Source organism: Lepidochelys kempii, chromosome 3, assembly GCF_965140285.1.
Source record: "Lepidochelys kempii isolate rLepKem1 chromosome 3, rLepKem1.hap1, whole genome shotgun sequence".
Taxonomy (NCBI): domain Eukaryota; kingdom Metazoa; phylum Chordata; order Testudines; family Cheloniidae; genus Lepidochelys; species Lepidochelys kempii.
In genome coordinates, this window is record NC_136382.1 from 200034571 (window position 1) to 200057421 (window position 22851).

Sequence of the window (22851 nt, forward strand, 5' to 3'; positions counted from 1 at the left end):
GTATTCCGTTGTTCCTTATTGTAGTTTTAAGATTAGCAGGAATTTCCTACTGCACATGTACAAACCAGATTTTTCAATTTTGTTTCTAAAATGGTTTAAATTGGCCTGGAAACCAGTCTTGAGTATAGGGCTAAGGCCTCAGTCCTCCACCTGTGTTTGGATCCATGTGCTCACTGAGGTCTGCTTGGGCACAGGGGCCAGCTGCATGGAGTCAGAAGCAGGATCAGGACTCTCTTCCCACTTCTGAGGAAGTGAGCTGTAGCTCACGAAAGCTTATGCTCTAATAAATTGGTTAGTCTCTAAGGTGCCACAAGTCCTCCTTTTCTTTTTGCGAATACAGACTAACACGGCTGTTACTCTGAAACAAATCTTCCCACTTTGAAAACACTGAGTGTATAAAACGCATCAGTTTCTGAGAGTTATGCTCATGCAAAAAGAGCCTTAAAATCTGTCGGCAACCAAAAAAGTTCCACCCTTGCCTAACTCAAAAATGGATGAACATATTTCATCCAAATTTGCTTCTGCCTCACGGGGTGGGGAAAATCACCCTTGGACTGCAAGGAAGATGGAAAATTTCAATCTTAAAAATACTTTTTTTAGGAAGTTATAAACAAATGGAAACAGAAGTTTATAATGCAAGTCTCAACATAACTGTAACTGCCCTTCCGGAAGCAAGTAAAGATACAGGGATGAAACTGGTCATATCGCACCTTTTAGCCCTCTTGTTTGATACAAACAATTCCAAATATTGGACTGAAAGTTCCACATGTATCATACAAAAACCTAAGACATATTTTGCTGCTGCAATGTAACTCACATAAATATGGAATGAATATAAGGGCATGGACACCCTTATATGCAATTACCACCACATCATTTAGCATTTCCTGCCCTAGCAATTTTGCCCTAGCAGTTAAGTTTAGTCTTGATGTGCTCCTCATATAGGTCTTTATTATTCTTAATTATTATTATTATTTGGTCACTATTAGGAATAGAGGACTATAGTACAGTTAATTGTTGTATAATTTAATATTTTAAATAAAATATGTAATTATAAAGGCTTTAAAGATCAAGTGACAAAGATCAAGAAAAGCAAATGCAAAATGAACAATTGAGATTCAACATAACAGACTTGTAGCTTCTCCCAGCCCCTCTAGCATCTGACGTTAATTTCACCAGGACATCTGCTCTGCTTACCGTGTCTAACATCTCCCGTGTATGTGCAGCTGACACACAAAACCGAGCCCTCGATTCTGTGATAGGAGTAGCTGGAAATCCAACCACAACCACCCCAATATTTTTGTCTAACATGCGCCTAGCAAAAGCCCTGGGAGGAGGGAAAGAAGAAAACAAAAGTGAGTTATTCCCAATAAAGCACAAAGAGAAAACGCTCAAGTGTGAAAAACAATGGTTAAAAAATCCTAGCCATACTGAAGTCAATGGGAGTTGTACCATCAACTCTCCACTGCCTTCCTTGCAGCTTGTGTAGTCATTTTCACCTCTGCAAAGCGACCGCCAAATACAATCACTGATGTAAGTGAGCAGAGAATTCTGATTAGGAGCAATTTGAAATCACTGTGCACAGGTGCAAATATCTATGTAAAGTGTAAGGCAGCAAGAATCAGACCCTATATGAGGCAAATATTTAGATTAACAGATGGTGATAAATAAATAATGAATGCCATTTAGATCGAATTTCATTGAACAAGGCACTGAATATAAAGTAGAAGGATGGTCTTGTGGCTGCAGCACGAGACTGGGACTTGGGAGACCTGGGGCTAATTTCTGGCTCTGCCAAAGACTCCCTGAATAGGCAGGTCATTTAACCTCTGTGTGTCATTTTCCCACCTGTAAAATGGGGAGAACAGCTACCTGCTCGGGGTCCTGAGGAGAAAATTGTTCATATTTGTGAGGTAAGTAATGCAGAGGGACATAGATCAATTCATAACACTTAGCATGGACTAATTGGCCTCAACTACAACCCATTCTACCAATCTGTGCAAACAGGTAGAGGAGACTGTGGTCACAAATAAACTAATCCAAAGAGGAAGCATGCATGAGCCATGGGGACAGCTACAGAGGGACTCTGACAAACAACTTCATGAGGGACTTCCAGAGATGGGGCCCCAATGCTGAGAAGTCTCTGCACCTTGACTGGTCCACACTGAACTTCAGGATGGCAAGGGGAGACATCTTAGTTGATCTCCAATGCCTCAAGAGGGAAACAAGATGGTTCTGCAACTAAGGATGTCTCCAGTTTTCCCCCAGCACCCAGTCCAGCTATTTGGGTTGTGTTCTGGGCTGAGGATTTTCTATAGCTTATAATTCTAAGACCTGCTTTCTGCCCGTCAGGTAGTCCTTGCAAGAGGGCTTGATAAATAATTAAACTTCAGACTAAAAGGATCCTAGTGTAACTGGGAGACAGGGGAGTTCACTGTTCCCCACAGATCCTGAAATGCTGATGGAAGCTTGGCCATAGAAGGATACAAGTTCTCCGTAAAAGAGCTGGCCTGTGTTCACATCGGAATGAGTGAATTATCCTGGTGGCTTTACTGTTACCAGGTCTGATGGGCCAGGGTAGGACCCATATTTATGGTCTAAGAAGCAAAGGCTCCTCCAGAGAGTTACTTTTGCAAAGATTCCAACTCCCTACACTCTGGGCCTTTGTAGATAAGCTAATAGGTTACTGCCAATTTCCACTTACACAAGTCAATAAAGAGTTATCGTCACATACTGTAAAATGGTGTAATGTACGTCAGTCTAAGACATGTCATATCTTACATAGAGAACAATGAAATACCTTCAAAATAATTAGACACCAGCTTTTAAATTATTATAATTTTTCAAAACATCAATAGAAAGAGAAAGAAGAGTTTAAATTTTTTAAAAATTCTGTATACTCATTTAGTGTATGGAGAAGCTGGCTCAAAATCAAGGCCAGGATGAAGGCCAGGATTAAAGCTACCTATGGCAAGTTCACTGAAAGGAAGAAATTTCTCCCTTGCAACATCTACAGCAAGTAGCCAGATTGAATAGTTTTAAACATACCCTCCATATAATTTTAGTGTAGTTTGTTTGCCTGCCAGGCACATTTCAGTACTTACCCTATTTTACCAGGCATATAAAGGAGCAAGGGGACAACAGGGGAATCATCATTTCCATAAACAATGAAACCCATTTCGTGCAGTCTCTGCCTGAAGTATCTTGTGTTTTCTCCTAGCTGGCGCACTCTTTGAAGCCCTAAAATGAGACAGTCATGAAATCAGTCAGGGCACAAGATCTCCAGGAAAGCAAAACAGGGACCTGTAAGTTTCAGAAACATTTAGCTCTCCATGAGATCTTTACATAGATATTGGATCCATAAGAAAAATATTTAGTGAGTCACCTGTACAAGCCACATAAATACAGAGGCACATACTGAACCTAGGAATGGTTTCAGAGTAGCCGCCATGTTAGTCTGTATCCGCAAAAAGAACAGGAGGACTTGTGGCACCTTAGCGACTAACACATCTATTAGAGCATAAGTCCACTGACTTCTGCTGAATTATGCCTGACCTACCATGGCGTGAAATGAGACTCAAACCTACTGTATTCAGACATACACTCCTACAGACAGGAGTATTCTCTCTCTGTCTCGCTGGACATAGATTAGGGAACAGTTGCCGTTATAGTGCATATAGTTAAAAAGGACATGTTGGATGAAATCTACGTATTGGCAGCAGTGGTGGTCTGGTATGATAGTGTATACATCCATCCAGCTGGCTGGGGGGGGGGGGGCGTGTCCTTCAGTGCGGCCGAAGACTAGAGCCAGTGAAGGACCCAATGTCGAAGTGCCGCTGAAGACCCAGAGCGCCGCCTGACCCGACGCCAAAGACCCAGAGCACCGCCGGGTGAGTACAAGTGGGTGACACCTTTTTTTATCTCCATTCCCCTTGTTTTCTCTTGCCGCAAGATGTGCAAATTCCGTTCAAAATAGTTGCAGAGATTTTTCTATCACAACCTATTTTTCTATTCCTATTCTATCATCACCTATATTCAAGGAAACCTGATTCCACAGGTCTCGGTCCGAATCGCACTGCAAATTCATAGACAAGGTTCAGGTTCCCATGGGTTTGCACCCGTACACATGAGCTGGCCAAGAACAGAAGTGAAACTAGTAGCCTTGGAAGAGTGAAAGCAGAATTCATCTTACTGCATTTGAGTACCATCCTTTCTGGAAGACAGAGATGTGTCCAAAGGCAGAGGCTGCCCACTTCCTACCCCATATCACCCTCCCTTGCTAGTCTAGACCTAGTGAAACATGTCTGGCTACAGCAAACAAAGAACAATTAAAGAGAGGATAGAAAGTCAGCTTTGCATTTTTTCAACTTAAAAAAAAATATTTGCGCCCACCATTTTTTTTTTAAAACAATGCAGAAGTAACCATTTTTTCCACAGATGCATCTTGAGGTCTTCCTCTCACCCACCTCACAATTAAGTGCACAGGCACTGACTTGCTAATGTGCCAGGGGGTGCTTGACCCCCGGCTCTGCCCCAGGCCCCGCCCTACCCCTTCCTCCAAGCCCCCCTGCCTCTTCCCCTCCCCTAGCACACCACGCCCTCGCTCCTCTCCCTCCCTCCCAAAGCCTCCTGCACGCTGAGAAACAGCTGATCATGGTGGATGGGAGGCGCGGGGGGGGGGGGGGGCACTGATAAGCAGGGCCTGCCTGCGTGTGGCAAACACTGACAGGCAGGGGGAGCTGCTGGGGGCTGCTGGTGGGTACTATCAAACTACCTACAAGAGTTTAACATGAAAGCATTACATAAAACCTGGGGCAGTGGTTAATAGTTCATAAGAACACAGGAACTGCCAGACTGGATCAGAGCCCCATCTCTGAGAGTGTACAGGACCATTGTGCCATCAGGCCCAAAGAGGGGTTCTGTGGATTTTTTTTAAAAAAATGACATGTGGACAAATTGGAGAAAAAAGTCCAGAGAAGAGCAACAAAAATGATTAAAGGTCTAGAAAACATGACCTATGAGGGAAGATTGAAAAAATTGGGTTTGTTTAGTCTGGAGAAGAGAAGACTGAGAGGGGACATGACAACAGTTGTCAAGTACATAAAAATTTGTTACAAGGAGGAGGGAGAAAAATTGTTTTTCTTTACCTCTGAGGATAGGACAAGAAGCCATGGGCTCAAATTGCAGCAAGGGTGGTTTAGGTTGGACATTAGGAAAAACTTCCTGTCAGAGTGGTTAAGCACTGGAATAAATTGCCCAGGGAGGTTATGGAATCTCCATCATTGGGCATTTTTAAGAGCAGTTGGACAAATACCTGTCAGGGATGGTCTAGGATAATACTCAGTTCTGCCTTGAGTGCAGGAGACTGGACTAGATGACCTCTTGAGGTCCCTTCCTGTTCTATGATTCTATGTGAGAACAAAGGGGGGGGGAATCTGCCTTCTGATTAGTCGTCTGCCTCACGGCCCCGCCTCCTCTGGGACAGAGCAACCAATCAGAGCTCAATCACCTTCTTTTCCTCACTCTGCTCCTGTGTGAGCGATGGGGTGGCTCCTTTGCCCCTCTCCTTCCCTTCTGCAGCTGCTGGCCTGGGCGGGGGAGCAGGGGGAAGCTCCTGGAGCTCGAGGTGTGCCGTGGCAGAGAAAAGGTTGGGAACCACTGCGTTGGAGGAAGTTGTAAGAACCCTGAAGTAGGCAGATATGGGGTAATCTGCCCTCCACATAAGGTATCAGCCTGGTCTCTAATAGAGATTGGTGTAAGCCCTTATACACAAGCTTTAATATTCCTTCTACGTTTTGCTGCTAGTAATTCTGATAACTCTGGATATTGCTGATATCCATATAAATATCTAATACCTTTTTGGATCGATCTTATTAACTTCTTGGGCTCAACAATATCCTGTGGCAAGGTCAGGGCCATCTGCTTCCCTCTGCTTCTGCAGATTGCTCCAGGGAGGCACAAAAGAGAAAGACCCAGTTCCATGGCAGACTTCCTCCTTTCTCTCAACCCTATGGAAGCACTGCAGGGAACTCATCACTAGTTTGGAAGGGGCAGGCTGGGAGGCCAGATGAGCTCAACAGCATTCCCCCACCCCCAAGTCACAGGGGAAAGCAACACAAACTACAGCAAAAGCTACTGCGGGAGAAGAGAGTGACAGGACCAGCGGTTGGCTGCCCAAGACAGTTACATAAACTAAGTCAAGAGTTTGGCCTATCAGATATTGTCAGAGTTCAAGGATGACTTTTGATCATTGGAGATAATGTGAAATGATTAAAGATACTTTAACAATATTTCAGATGTATTAACTTTCTTACTAAGTGACATCCAGGGATGTCTGCATGACAAGAAATTGCATTCATTCATATAATGTTTTCAGTTGCTTTGGAAAGCGCTTTCACTTGTATCAATGTGTTGAACAGAAAACAGCAATACAGGTCAAACAAGTGTCTTGAAATTCATTCAGATATTTGAAATATTACACTGTTGCTTTGATTTAATCTCACATATTATAGTCTATTAAAAATGATTTTCTTCTCCTATGGTTTTGATGGAAGACTAAGTTGAATGTATTTTTAAATAAATTATTCTTTTCCCCGCAGTCAAGCTTGTGAATAGATCAAACACATACAACATGCAAAGCATGTGTAGTTACACTAAGGATGTATATAAGCAGTTCCATCCAGTTCTAGAATAGCTATACAAGTAATAAAATTATGTATATTACCCACATCAATTTGGAAAGTAGAATCCGCAGCTGGTGATCAGTTTACACCCTGAAGCAAGAGAACTGATAGACCCTGTAATTTTTTTAGTGCTAGATAGTGTAACAGATGCTCTTCCAATTAATATAATTGTCTGATCCTTTGATTCCTTCTGAACTCTGTATTTGTCCCAGTCATGTCCTGTAGCATTGATTATTATGAAATAATTTTATGCTGAATTAGAAAATATTTCTGAGTATCTGTTCTAAATTTGTTGCCTTTCAACTGAGAGTGTCCATTTGTTTTTGTGTTATGGGAAAGGGGTAAATAGGAGTGTTTAACTCACCCTTCACTATACTATGCTGCTCATTGTTTTACAGACCTCCACCATATGCTCTCTGTCTCATTTTTATTCTTTCCAAATTAAATAATCCTTGTCTTTTTACATTCTCCTTTACGTATCTTCTTCTAATACCTCTGATTTTTCTGGTTGCTACTTTCCTTCTGGTGATTCCAGTAATTGAGGAGATGGCCTAATACCATGTTCCAAGATGTAAAATACCATTGTAAAAGTATCCATGTGCTTTATTCCCTAAATAGCAGTCATGCCCCCTGGCATGTTTCTGACTCGTTTGGCCCCTGTCCCCCGCAGCTGGGATGGCAGTAGGTTGCCCCCGCCCTCCTGGGCCCTGTTGTTGGGGACAGGGGCCGAGTGAGCTGGAGCCTCCTTCCCTCCACGACATGCTGGGCTCCTGTCCCCGGCAGCCGAGCCTGCCATTGCCTCCCAGCCAGGCTCTCTCAGGCAGAAGGGGTTCTGTCCAACTGTTCTGTTCCCCGCCCAGCTGCCAGGAAGGTGCAGAGAGAGAGGACAGAGCTCCTCTCCTTCCCTGCCCCCAGCAGGCCAATCTGGGGGAGCACTTGACCCTCCATACCCCATCACGTGTTGCCTCGATGATTTCTGGAAAGGTAAACTCCCAGTGTATGGGAGCGGTTTATTTCATCCCATGCACTGCTTTCTACTTGACTATTCTGATTTTCACCTGCCATTGTCAGAAGCTCTGGGACTTCTCACAACTCTCGCTATTCTTGATTGGGAAGTTGAGTGAACAACACATATAGTAGTACTGGTCCATGAGGCACTCCAGTGTAAGGATCAGATTGTCCTGGGCTCTTGCACAGAGGGAGAGAAGAAGGGTGAGTTGTGCAAGGGCCAGGGAGCACTGCAGTCACTGGGAGCACAGAGATTGCTCCTTCCATTTTGTCCCAGGTGCATGATCCACCCTAAAGGAAGCAGAGAGGAGACAAGGCCATGGAGCTCACTGGGAGGAGCAGTCTGTACCATCAAATGAATGGTGTAGATGTGTGTTAAGGTAAAATCCTTCTGATGCGTCCCATGGTGCAGTGCATCTCTGTATCACACTCAGAGACCAGTGGCTTAATGCTACAGTCTAGCCCTTATTCCTTTTCCACTGTAAGAATTGCCCATGTTTTACCTCCTACATCTTAAACAGCCTATAGGCATGACAGGGCCTCATCTCGCAAGCCATGTTTCCTCAATAGCACTGCATAAAGGACTTTCAGTAACAGCTTCTGGAATCAGAGTAGCAGCCGTGTTAGTCTGTATCCGCAAAAAGAACAGGAGTACTTGTGGCACCTTAGAGACTAACCCATTCTGGAATGTGTAACCAAGTTATGTCCATGAGTTCCTTTGTTGTATGCAGTGTTGTTTTAGCCATGTCGGTCCCAGGATATTAGAAAGACAAGGTGGATGAGGTAAAAAAAAAATAAAAAAAATTACCTTACCCACCTTGTCTCTCCATGAGTTTCTTTCTCGATTATTTTGTGGGTGCATTCAAAGAATACCGTTGCCACACTAATTTCTCCCCATCAATTTATACTTCCCTAAATTCTATATTTCACAGTTTTCTCAGCAAGAAATCCCAGGATTCCTGGATTTGCCCTTTCTATTTTTATTAAAAGTTGGCACCATAATTGGCCATCCTCCAGTCCTTTGCTTTAATAGTAGCCTAGATGTTCTACCCTTCAGATCCCTTAGAACTCTGATGAGTACCAGCTGGTCCTGGAGATTTATTGCCATCTAACCAGCTTTTTCATTTTTATACCTTTATCTCCAACAGTACTTCATCTTTATTACCTGTGAAGGATAACCACAAATAGACATTTTCCTCCCATTCCTGTCTTCCTGGTGGGGTGAAGACTGACGCAAAAAAAATCCCACTTAGCTTCCTTGTTATTTCCTCCTTTAGATCTAGCTAACCCTAGCTTCTTAATTCTGATGTACTTCAAATATGTGTAATGTGTTTGGGTCAACAGCTTCAGCTATTTGTGCTTCAAATTTCCTCAGAATCACAATTTTGTATTTCTTTTTAGTAATGTCACTTCGACTGAATTTGCATTATTAAGAGGATTTCTTTTTTTTTGGCCTGAATTAATTTTTACAAACCTGGGGCTGAACTGTGGTATCCCATTTACAGGAAGGTGCAATTCATCACGTCCAGAAGGCCTGAACAAAGTTTATGTGCCACTCCAGGTCATTTACTCACATGACCAATTCCACGGACTTTGCTGGGACTAAGTGCATGAGCAAATGCTCACCAATGTAAGTAGAATTTCCACAGTTGGGCTCTTGCCATTCAACTGTTGCCCTACTTTTCCGTTGTTTTTGTTCTCAGGAATGCAGACTTTGTGACTCTAATCAGGTAATTCTTTAGCAGTCTCCATTCGGATTCTATGGATTTTCATTTCCTAGCTTTCCCCCTTCAGGCTGTATCTAACCTCCTCTTTAAAAAGAAAATAAAATCCTCTTTTCTTGAAAGGTACCATCACAGTACTATCTCCTGGCATGGTCCCCTGCTGAGGTCATGTCAAATTGTATCTTTTTGTGTCATTGGGCCAAATGAGGCAGTTAGGAAAAGAGCTGTAGACTGATGAAGAGTGTGGTAAGTTAAAAGTGATCTGCAAAATAAAAAAATGGGTTTCTACCCTTTTTGGTTTTAATGATGCATAAAAAAAGATGTAAAGCATTTTTATTTTCCAAGGTATTCTTTCCTGCTTGTTTTTTATTTTAGAAAAAAGCAGGAATATTAAGCCTAATCTTCCCTCTTCAAGCTGGGAGACTCATTGGAGGACTGGAGAACGAGTGAATTTCCTCAGCCATCAGTTAAAGGGTCATATTGCTGAATGTTTCAGAAAAAGAGTTTGTCTTAAGCCCTTGCCAGGAGTTAGAATGAACAAACTCAACCGCTCTTTCACCTATTCCCTATGTGGCCCTATTATCATTTGATCATTCGATGTTGATGAAATTTAATAATATAGAACCTAGATAAGTATAATCTGATAGTCAGATTATTTAAAAGTCATTTGTCTCTAAAAGTCTCTTCCCCTCTCAGTTGCTCAAGTCCTCCAGCAAAAGCAGGGGAGTAGAGAATCAATATTTATAATGTTAAAAAAAGAAGCAGTGAAAAATCACTTATGTTTAAAAACCGTTCAGTCCTTCTTTCTACATCACAAGGAAGCAGATTTCTAGCCGATTTTGTTGTTTCCCATATCTTTTACAGCCTGATTGAACAACCATGTTTCCAGTAAGAGGACCGAATCACATGCTTCATTACTTCTTTTTTATTTCTATATAGCATAGATTCTACAGTAAATCCAGTTCTGGCCCATCCAGAATTTTTATTCAGATAGTCTAGGAATTTCTTGTGGTTAGTACCATTGCTCCATTGTTGCAAGTGAACCTGTTTTGTATTTCCCCCCAGTAAATACAATAACCCATAGATTATTCTTATGTCACTAAAGCTTCAGAAATTCTTATCATGTCTCCCAATACAAAGTATTTCAACTTCTCTCTTTTGTTTGTGAAGGGTACAGTATTGGTACTCTACATGAATATTTACAGTTTTTACTCTTAATACCTATTTTTATGTACTTCTTTCTGATGGCTCCATCCACTTACTGGATTGCTGCTCCTTGGTTCCCCATTCTCCTCTCTGGTCCAGCTGTGATTATTGTGCTAACCCCTATTACTAGCTAGGTACTGAGCAGATTGCATAGTCAGACTACACTGCCCCTCAGCACCTGTTATCTTTCATTCTATTCTTTTGGTTAATGTGGGGATCACTACACCTATGCAAGCCCTGTTCCTTTAATAATTTCCTACTGCTTAATAAATTCTAGGTTTAACTAAGATCTATTACTTCATCCCTTTTGTATCTCATCTAGTCAAGACGCTCTCCTGACAAGCTTCTGGCTGGGAAATTTATAGGGAAACTGGGACTTGCTCTACAGTGATCAGTGTTTTGTTGAACAAATTAAAAGATCCCATAAAACCACTGCATTTGTAACTTCATGCACAAAACTGCCCACGCAGACAACTCGCTAGTTACAGTTTCTGCCATTCAGTTTAAAACTTTCTGTGTAAGAAATCCGCTGGGTTAGTAGAGGCCACAAATAGTTTAACCATCTCGCCAATGCTGCTAAAACAAAAACAGCTGTGCCAGAGCAAGGAAAACAAATGAAACACAAAAGCATCCTACTACAAAGCTTTCCAGTCTCTAATAAAAACAATAGTCTGTGGTATTTCCAAAAATATTTTTGGTATAGTAGCTCTCAAAAGAACCAGGAGGAAATATTGAAGGGATGGGGTGGGGGACCACAGAATAGCTTGACTGAAATCTACAAAATGAAAGTTCTCTCTTCTTTTGAATATTAAACAGGTTATTAGCACCTCTTAATGTATAGAAAGAACTGGGTCTTAAAGATTAAAAATAACTGTAGTATTTTAACACTACCCAATCTAATTCCTAAGCTCTCAGTCTACCACATTTGAAACTACTGACTTTTCAATTAGGGACAGTTTTCATAGATGCAGATGTTGTTGGTGGATGTAGTTTAATACTTCTCCTTTCTAGTCAGCTATTTACCACAATGCTGGCAAGAGATTCTCAGCCATTCAAAATTCCAGGCTTTTCAAAATTTATCAAACCATCTGATCATTGCATAGAGCTGACAAATAAAAAATATGTAACAATTTACAAGGTGCAGGTAATATTCGTTCCCTATTAAGGGGAAAATCCCACCCCTGAGTGATGTGGCTATACTGACGTAAGGTGGTAGAATAGCCTCAGACAAGCGCCTCAAAACTGATTATCCAACCCCTCAAATCTACATCCTTAGACAATTTGTAAGTGTGGAGGGAGAGTTCCCCTTTGGAGCATGCCCACAGGGCTCAATTCAGGACATTCAAATGCTGATGTAGGAATGCCTTTTAAAACAATGATACCAGACAGTGTGACATCCCAGAACATTAGACTCAGAATGTTAACACCGTTTTGCTGGGGGTGGAAAAAGCCTAGGAAAAGATCTGAAAATGCATGAATTCTGAAGAGTGAGGTGATCTCTGAGGGAGAGAATACTGGAAGAGGATGGGCGGGTGGGTGACCATTTCTTTACCAAGCCTCCACACTTTCCTTTCTGATGTTAAGTTTCTTGGTTAAAGACCACCTACCCGCCTCATACACATTGTCATATGTTGTAGTACTGGTCCACTACTACCATATATAATCAGTTATTTATCTTGCACGCTACAGTGGTAGGTGCAGCAGAAAAACCTCAAGTTTGTAATTATATTTCAACTGTCCTTTTGTTTTTAGTTTTATGCGTCTCTTCAAAACTAGATTTAAGGGTAGCTTTGGGTAAAGTGCAGGCTTTCATTTGAAGAGCCTATTTTCCTCACACATACCTGACCCCAATTACTTCCCCAGGCTTACTTTGCCGGCTGGCTGAATTGAGGAGGTGAAGCCTACTCTTTGCCCTGCCCATTTATTCCCCATCACATGTGGGAGGGGAGCAGTGGTTCTGTGGAGGCTGCCATCCCACCTGCATTGTGACCTGGAATATGGGTAATCAGTGCAAAGGGACAGGCGGTGCCCAATGCCCTCTCACTGTCTTGAGTGAGCACATAAGGCAGCTCACAGTTGAGCTCTCTGGGTATAAACCTGCTTTTATTGGAGTCCTGCAATGTTAGTGTTGAATTCAATAGACTAACAGCCTGAGGACCAGATTCTTAGCTGGTGTAAATCATCGACTTCAATGGAACTAGGCTGATTTACAAAAGCAAATTATCTTACCCTGACTGCAAAATTATCATCCCTCTCAAGCAAAGTTTCATTTATTCTTCCAAATACATTTGTTTTTCACTTCTGAAAGCTTTTAACTAGCAAATAATTTAGATGTGTCCAACTTCTGCACGACATTTTACCTTTGAATGCCACATGAAGGTTTTTAACCTTGGAAATTCTTACTCAACATATTGAAACTAGGAACAAGCAACCTGTAGCCTTTAATGTTTATATCTCAGGTGTATGTTCACTGAAAGAGGGTTATTTTTCCTGAACCTGTTCCAAAGAGGATAATCCCGCTCTTTGTACTTTTCCTCGGCATACTGTGGGCTATGCAAGACACAAATCCACCTGCTTTAATCTTCTCCAGCTGTTTTTTCATGGGGACTTTTTTAGATAATTAGTTATCCAATCCAACTGCTACATACCAGTGTCAGACTGTCTTTTCAATCTATGTTCCTGGGATACAGAGCTCTAGTTCCCTGCCTTCCTCTAGTAACAACTAGATAGTAAAAAGAAAACTTTAATAGGCTGCAAAAAGTTTTGGAAAACAATAGCTGTTCTTCTCCCCTAAACAGTTACAGATGGACTGATTTTCTTTCCTTCTCTGGTTCCACTATAGAAGTAACACATATGTACCTCCATGTGCACTAAATCAGAAATAGAACACTATAAAACCAGAGTGCCTAAAGGAAATGAGCTCTAAGATAACGGTTTTGTATAAAAACAACTTTGTTATGGATTGGGGAGAAGCAAAGACCTACACTAACACCAGCTATAAACCAAATGATTTAGACTAATACTCCTGCTAAATAAGCCTTTAAGGACTAGAGTCAGTCTAATTTTAACTGTGAATTGCTTAATACATTCAGAGAAAAAGCAATGGTAATTTCAAATAAAGGACAGAGAAGAGGAGGAATTGTACAAAATTCTGTTATTTTTTATTGGCCAGGTATGTACAGAAACTTGCACACAAATATTGATAATTCTGTATCATGTACACTAAAAGCACCTTGCATGAAAACAGAGACAGAGGGACAAGCCCTTGCTGTGCATATTTATTACCAAACACAGGTGATTAATCACAAAGCACGTCAGTCCCGCAGCTGAAAGCCAGCCAGCACACATTGCACTACATCTGTAACATATTAGGTATTGCTGAAATGCCAAGGATCTAAAGGCATTTAGGAAAGGCAAGTCTCTCTTTTGTGTCCCTCAGACTGATTACACACTACCAATTGGAGTAATATGACAGCAGCAAGCTTCTTCCAGAACTGCCAGGGAATCTAAAGCTCTGCTATCTCCAGAATGAAGAAGGTACCTTGCCGTGCCATGGAACTATGTATTATTTGCCTATTGTAAAAATGAAGTTTACTAAGCACCACATTGTGAACCCCTTGCTCACACTGAATAATTCCTATATCCTTGACTTCAGTACCACTGCTTGAGGGAATAATTGCACACAAGTGTGTGCAAAGGAGTTCAGAATCTGGCTTCATAAGAATAACTGTGAGATTTATTTCCGTGCTAGTCTGTGGATCTCTTTCACCAGCCCTTTCTCTAACGCTTAATTTGAGACTAAGGGAAGATCAGTATTGTGTGAGGAATTAGCACTGGCCTCTGTCCAAGGGTGCTGGTATGGAGGTAGGGGGCCATTGCCCCATCACTTTTAAAAGGGGGAGGGCTATTCCCTCCCACTTTTTACCAGCTATAAGGGTGAGTGACGGGGGAGACAGGGTGGAGAGGAGCAAGCAGGGGTGGGGTCTTGCGGGGAAAAGGCAGAGCTGGGACAAGGCCTCGGGGGAAGAGGTGGAGCAGGGGCAGGGCCTTGGGGGAAGGGGCGGTACAAGGGCAGGGGTTTGGGGAGAAGGGGCGGTGCGGGGCCAGGGCCTCTGGGGAAGGGAAGACATGGGGGCAAGGAGTAGTGCGGGGCCACAGTCCGGGGGACAGTGGCCCTCCACTTTTAGGGAGCTTCTGCCACTCCTGTCCCTGTCCCAGTGGTGGAACGAATGGGGGGAAGCAGGGGTGACCGCACTCCTAGCAGCCATTAGGTGTATGCGTGGCACCTTTTGAGGCATGGAGAGTGAGCCCGCCCCATGCTCACACTGTACTGGTGGCTCCTGGCCCATGGAGCTAGGCCCAGCTTCCCACTCTGGGCATTGCAGCACGGTGCATGAGGTCGCACAGTGCCCAAACCTAAGTGGTGTCAGGTTGCAATGACTGGAGGAGGGAGCTGGGCCTAGCCCTGCCGGATGGGAGCTGCCTCTGCCAAGCGAGTGCAGGACAGGTTGGCTCTCCAGCTCACCACCAATGACCCATCACCGCACCCCCTGCCAGTCACAAAACCTCACTCCACCACTGCTCTGTTCCCACTGACGTCAACAGAAAATCTTCCACTGACTTCAACAGGAGCACCATTATGCCAGTGCTGAGTGCTTTTGAAAGTCTTACTCTGTAAGCCTATTACTCAAGTTCCCTTGCTTGTTAGAATCAACAGTCCATTATTTTCTATGGACGCAATTCTGCCACATATAGGGTGAGGAGTACCTTACTCTGCAGGTGGTGCCATTGAAATCAGGATGATTACATTCAGGGTTTGTTCTGCTTCAGCTTGAGTACGGATGGCAGAATCCAACCTGACTCATCATCTGCTGCTGAGAAAATGGCTATGATGCAAGGCCCTATTCCAGCCAGGCACTTCAGCATTTTAAACACATCACACGTGGGTAGTCTCATTGCATTTAATGAGAATACTCAGAAGCTTAAAATCAAGCATGTCCTTAAGTGTTCTGCTGGATCAAGACCTAAGAGAAGTTCTTGCAGTTCATAATAAAAGACAAGAAGAAAATCTTAGGGAGCAATAAAGGGAAGTTCCATAATAATTAGAAACTAATGTAGTTCATCATAGCTCCAGTCCTGCAAGCCGCTGTGAGTGGGTGCTGGGGCCTGCCCACACAGAGCAGCTTGCAGCATTAAGGCCTCAGATTTGACAGGAGACGCTGACAGCCATATTTCATTTTACAAAACATGAAAGGCCAGATTTTCAAAAGAGCTCAGCTCCCATTTAGCCCTGGAAGCTCAGCTGTCAGAAGCTGAGCGAGCTCTTTTGGAAGTCTGGTGCCAATTGTGGGTGCTGAGCATTTTTGAAAATCTGGTCCTAAGTTTTTACAAAATCCAAGACAAATGTAAATGTTTCCAGGGATTCATCGCCAATTTTTAAAATAAACCTTTAAAACACAAAAACATATTCCCCTGCAGGTTTTGCAATCCAACTGTGCCAGCATTGATCTAGTACATGAGAACTCAATTCTGACTACAAACTACTTGTCCCATTTTCAGTTTCCAAGCAGAGAGAGAAATTGTGATACAAAGTTAAACCATAAACAGCGAAAGTCATTTGCATTTTAAAAATATCCTTTCTGTTTTAATAATCTCACGTATTGTTTTGTAACATGCCTGAGGACAGTAGCTTCTTAAGAATATATTTTAAAATTAGACAGAGTCCCATAAAAGCATATAAAAAGGAATACTACTTTATTGTTAATGAATTATCACATACCAAATAGAAAAAATATGACTTTTTAAATGCTTTAATTAGCAAGTTACATCACTACATTTTATTCTTCATCAGTATGGAAACTGCTTTTGTTTGCTTGCAGTCTTAAATCTGTACACTTAGTGGTTCTATTTTTTTACCTATCAAATTTAAGTGTAAAAATATGCTTGTGGTATTCTCAATAAGAAAAAAAGGTCCAAGGTCACAGCTGGAAGGGGCTAGCATGGCTTTCTCAGACTAATCTTAGCCGAGAAGCTCTGTCAGTGCCTTATAGGCAAGTACGCATAGTATAAGCTATTATTAAAGATCAGACAAAGTCCAAGTATCCTGAGCCAAGTGCAGGCTCATCGACAGGCTAAAACTGCTAAGGCAGCTGTTGAGTTTCCTGAGGTATCTCCAGTGGTATAATGAGAAGCCATGAAGAGAAGGTATAAAGAATATATATATATTCCAAACTATAAAGTGAATGTCATGGGAACTTCTGCTTCCCATGTCCCATATGAATGAAGAAGGGTATATTTGAGATTAAAAGGCAATGTAAGTTTAAAAGGGATAAAATGACTTTAAAAAAAAACAACAAGCCACTGCAAACTAACCTATAGAACTCACCGCTGCATGGTATTAGTGAGGAATATAGTTATAGCTGTGAAAGGTTTGTACAGGGATTAGACACTTGTATTCTATTAGCAATTGTATTATATGAACTACAATAGAACATTTGCAGTTACTCTATCTAGGATAAAAATTGCAAATGCTGTGGGTCCTCAAGTTTTAGTGCCTGAACTGACATATAGGCTCAGGGAAAGGTTTCCTCCTCTTCAACTAAGAATGCTGTAATACTGCATAAATGGCCAGAGGCATTAGGGAATTTTTCACCATTTTCTGAATCCTCTGGCATAGGCCATTGTGGAGGCAGAATACTTAACTAGACGGACCATTAATTAGAGTGAGCCTGGCATTTCCTGGTTCGATTTGCTCAGTGAACAGGAGAAAATGAGGCAGAATGAAGGGTATGCAGTAATTTACTCATGGATTCTGTAAAATTGTTACAGACCATCTAGTGTACATAAGATAGTCAAGAGATATTGGAGAAATGATCATGAAATGATGTTCGGTGGTTTCAGGACTCTATCAGAAATTCTGTGCCAGGTATTCATTTGTAGACAAATTTTGGGGGAGACCTTGTATTTCCTGCATTTCTTTTTAGTTACGTAAAGTGGGAGTTTTTGAATGATAAAATGGAACATTTCACTGAAAGTAAAACACACATTTTGCCAGTGGGTTCACAGCTATTTGCTAACAGTAGAGGAATGGTGAGACTCAGGGCTCCTGGGTTCTGTTCCATGTTCTGAGAGGAGTATACTGTACTGTGTACAGACTCTTCTGCTCCTGTCCCACCCAAGCCTGAAATCTTCTGCTCCTGCCCCTCCAATATATCCATGTCCCAGTTTTAGACCTCCCCTTCCCAACCCAGCCTGCAACCTCTTCTTAGTCCCAGTCTTCCCCTTCATTCCAATATCCTCCAACTCCATCCCCTCATCTCAGTCCACTACCTTCCCACCAAACTCAAACAAGTCTCCACAGAACATGTGAAATGAAGGTGTTTCAGAGACTCATATTTGGGTGGATTTTCGCAAAGATGGCAAAAGACACAACCTTGACACCAGGATGACCTTGTGTCAAGTTTCAAGTCCTTGCTCCAAAGCATGGAAGTGTTAGAGCTACTCAATGAAACATCTATACATTGTTCTGCCCATGTTAAATATTCTAACATTTCCCTAACTTTCTTGAGAGAAACAACAGAACTTTTTTTGTCTAAATAAATAAATAAATTCAGCCATAGGCAGACACCTGGCATCCATGGAAAATTTCAGTCTGAAAGGTTGAAGTTTGGAAAAGTTATAAGGAACTGAAAACAGGGGCTTATGATGGAAACTGTTGGGCAACACTGACTGCAGATATCGATATCTGCAATGCCTTTAATTATATAGCACCACTGGTGCACACATGTATCTACTCAGACCCCCCAGTCATGAATCCATTAATTAGGTCTTGGAAATTCAAACCTTGTTTTCTTTTTCAACCAAGCATAATCATGCTAAAGCAAAATAACTGCAGAAAAAACAACAGCAGATCGATCATTTTGATACATGAGGAGGTAAACACAAACACTGTCTGCATTTCTGGGCTTTGATTACATCCAATGTGTAAGCACATTTCTCTTGCTCTGCTCCAAGTCAGATGTTTACCAGATCAAGGCAGAGTACTTTAACAACTAATGGAAGGCAGGGTGGAAGCCCTATAACTAACTTGTAAACCAAAACTGAGCAAAGCACTAGAAAATAAACTACAGGGAAGAACCTGGAAGTTGCAAGGGACTGACTAAATGATCAAATTATGATCTGATTTCTATACATCTATTATTCTAGGATTCAGTGATGAAGACAACTGGGACAAATTTACTCATTTGCCACCAAGGTATTTCACTGTCTCTCTCTAGGTGAGTTATTCCATGTTAAGCTAGCAAAGATGTATTTTCTTTCCTTTTCAAAATACTTAATACATGTGTTGGCAGTTTCCCTAGATATCTGAGAGTCAGCGCCTCTCCACCTACAGGAATATCTGTTGGAAGGGAAACACTTTGTGAGGTTCTCCTTACAGAGTCTCCCCAAAACCATTCTGTGGGGAGTGGGAGCAGCTTTACTCCCATGCAATGAATTCCATTCTCACAATCCAGCAGACCTGCAGGGAGAGGCCAACCCTCCTCACTGGCTCTGGAAGCTTCCCCAGTACAGAGGAGTCTGCGAAAAAGGTAATATGGCCTGAGGCCATGTTATCTTTCCTGGGTAATCTTCATAGGGCTGTTGGAAGACCCATACCCAACTTCACCCATTCCTCATGAAGACCCCATTCTTCATAGAGTTTTCTGTGTGGTCCTTAATTTGGGGTTGGGAAGAGAAACGTGTGCATAAAGGTGAATTACTTAACCTTCTACAAGGGATTGATAAACTCCATATGTCAATGGTTTCTTCCATTTTTGGATGTAGGGATGCCATCTTGTCTGAGCTGAGACTTTCCCGTCATGTGGCATGTTGCCCCATGAGGATCATTCAAAAATTAACAGCTGCTATTTTATATTATATTAATGCACAAGGGCCCCAGTCAAGATAAGGGCCCCGCTGTGCTAGGTGCTAAACTAACATCTAGGAAGATTCAACCAGAGCACGCTCTCTCCCCCTCTTTCTGTTTACATTCTGAGCCACAATCTGTGTTCCTGAAGCCAAAGCAGCATCAAAGCTGATGACCTGATGCTCAGTATATCTGTATTAAATGTTACAAGGCAAATTAAAATAAATTGCCAGAGCTAACAGAGATAAGCGAAGCAACTCAGTTTATGTAAAAATACACACATTGTGTCACTAAATTACACTGCTGCTGACAGAACTTTTTCTGAAACTCTAATCCTCCAAATCACCTAGGTGTAGACAGCTTTAAAGGCTCTCTTTTGAACCCAGGTCTCCGATCAGCCTGCTCTACACTATATGCAGACTCATGTTACCCCAAAGCCATTTCTAAGCAGTTCTGGAAGGCTGAGATTAGAAATGCTCTACAGATATAATGCTTTACATACCGTATATTTTAGGCCCTAAAGACAAAACTCTTGAAAAGGGTTGGTACAATATTGCCCTCTGTTGGCAAGCATTTTTATAAAACTGATTCAGAGGATTATATAATGTATCAGGACCATTTGAATGTACAGTAGGTAAAATACAAGGAGTACAGCGAGTCTCTTATATCATAGCTTTCAGAGTAGCAGCCGTGTTAGTCTGTATTCGCAAAAAGAAAAGGAGTACTTGTGGCACCTTAGAGACTAACAAATTTATTTGAGCATAAACTTTCGTGAGCTACAGCTCACTTCATTGGATGCATGCTGTAGCTCACAAAAGCTTATGCTCAAATAAAATTGTTAGTCTCCAAGGTGCCACAAGTACTCCTTTTCTTTTTGCGAATACAGACTAACATGGCTGCTACTCTGAAACCTGTCAAATAAATTTGTTAGTCTCTAAGATGCCACAAGTACTCCCTTTTTTTTGCGGATACAAACTAACATGGCTGCTACTCTGAAACCTACATAGATATTACTATCCCCAACCCTTAACTTTCAAATTGGAGAGTATAACAACAACTTCCTTAATCCAGTTTGGATTATTTGCCTAAATGACTAAAATATTGTTTCCCCAGCCTTCAGGCATCACAATGGAGTGTTTCTAGATTCCAAGTAACCTTAATTTTTGCTTGTGCACTGAAGCAAATTTTGGTATTTTGGGCCAGATTCTCCATTCCTCCTTTTCTAAACTGGCACCTTGCAAATGCTGGCCTGGGCCAGAGGACCCATTGGCCCCCGGTGCAATTCTAAGTAGCCCCAGGGCTGCTCTAAATTGTACTGGTTTGCAACAGCACTCTATGGGCCATTGCATCAGTACAAAATAGTTGCGAATAGCAGTCTGATGTGGCCATGCCTCTGTCAGTCTCCATCCCCAGCTTGCCCTCCAACCCAGGACTATGAGGGAGGGCCAGCAGGAAGTCACTGAGTAGATCTTCTTCAGTCAGGGACCCCTACTACAAGAAGATTCTACCTCCTTTATGCTGCTGAACCAGCATAAATGAACTGCTGTTCAGGACAACAATCTGGCTCTTCAAGTATATGTTATACATAAAATTGCAAAATCCACATCATTCTCCCTAAACACCTCCAGAAAATTAAAATGCATTGGTACATCAGCTATTACCCCTGGGTTAGGACAAATTTAAGTCCTAGGAGCTTGGATATACTTCAGTAACATACTGCAGTAGTAGCAGATAGTTACATAACACAGTTGTTCTATAGTTTATATAGTGTACATTATACAGAGACTCTGATCCTTGGCTACTTAAAGTAGGTCCCCATCACAGAAGGAATACAAATAAAACCTATCCTCCATAAATGACATCAATATGTCTTTATTGCAGTTTCTCCAGAACCTGGGGACAAAGCATGTTCAGAAACAAATTTAACTTCAGAACACTGCAGTCTAGTTACGAATTGAAGTGTGACATTAATGTCATAATTTTAATAGTACCATCATGTACAGTGTCACACCTGGGTAGAAAGTCTATATCATGCTTTCAATCATTTGCTGTTTCAAACATTTACATTCATCAAGAATCTCATGTGGCAACCACCTCTATTGAGACAAGGCTGAGTTTGAAACTCCAGGAGTGGTCTCTAAGTGGTATTTTTATTGCAATATCTAAGTCCAACAAGATGATTAATAAGAGATCCTCAGCTTTAACTCTGAACTCATGCTGTAAAGTCAATCATCAGATTTAAAGAGTTTATATCCTTTTCATATACATTTTTGGGAAGCTTATGTGGTCTTGCTAGAAAAGGCAATTGAGAGCAAGGGCTCCAGAGGGGCACTTCCATCTCTGCCACTGTCTTGCTCTGTGACCTCAAACAAGTCACCTAACCACTGCGTGCCTCAGTTTACCCAACAGCAAAACAGACATCTTCTTGCAGGAGTGTTGTGAAGCTTAGTTTGAAATGGCTTCCAGTGTACTCTGAGATCATTGATGAAACTGTGCATAAAAGTATGTAGCAGTATGATTAAAAACACCCAAGGGCATGCCAGGATGGATATGATAGACTGTACAATGTTAATGACTACATTTACACTGCCATTTTTACCATACTTTTCTACTGCCTTTGGGACCTTTGTTGTTGGAAGGTATTTTTTGCTCCCTGTCAGTACATGCTAAGATTATAAATAAAATGTGTGCAGTTACTAAAAGGGGTCTTACCTTGTGTTGTTCCGTCTAGTCCCATGACACATTTCATTGACCTAATGATCTGCTCTGCTACAGGTGGACACATAGATGTGGCATAAATAGCACTATGGGAGTGAGTTCGTAAAAAATCCACAAGTTCCTTAAACAAGTGAAACAAAATTTGAGTTAACTTTGAGTTATCAGGAGAGCAAAACGCCTTCCCATCTACTGATACAGGTGAGAACCTACGGAGATCAAGGATATTTGACCAAAACATTTCATGACTGATTTATTTTCTTAATTGTTATTCAAAATCCATGGTCTGAAGAAATACAGGTGATACTTGGCAAATGTAGATCCTTTAAAATGTAAGCTATGCACCTACAGCTGAAACAAAGCTACAAACTAGAATACTACTTTGCTTATAATGAGACTCTTTACAGAAGGGGAGGCGGGAAACCTGGGCTCACTGCGGGACTAATCAACAAGCTGTATTTAAAATACAGAATTGTCCCACCTTTCAGAAGGATGACTGTGATGTGCAAATGGCAAATAGTGCAGTTTGTCTCCCATTACACTTAGCAGAAGAAAAGTAACCTTACTAGTGTCTGTATTCAACTTCACTGTAGTCTTATTAGTTTGTCTT

General features: G+C 41.8%; 1 protein-coding gene across 1 annotated transcript in view; it reads right to left on the reverse strand.

The window, feature by feature from the left end:
* Nucleotides 1–22851, reverse strand: part of SPTLC3 (serine palmitoyltransferase long chain base subunit 3) — a 173751-nt gene that overhangs the window by 3027 nt on the left and 147873 nt on the right. Inside the window, exons 10-12 of the mRNA XM_073339602.2 lie at nt 22239–22365; nt 3105–3240; nt 1198–1327 (exon numbers count right to left, since the gene is read on the reverse strand). Coding sequence (XP_073195703.1) covers nt 1198–1327; nt 3105–3240; nt 22239–22365 — 393 coding nt within the window. The remainder of the gene's footprint in view (nt 1–1197; nt 1328–3104; nt 3241–22238; nt 22366–22851) is intronic.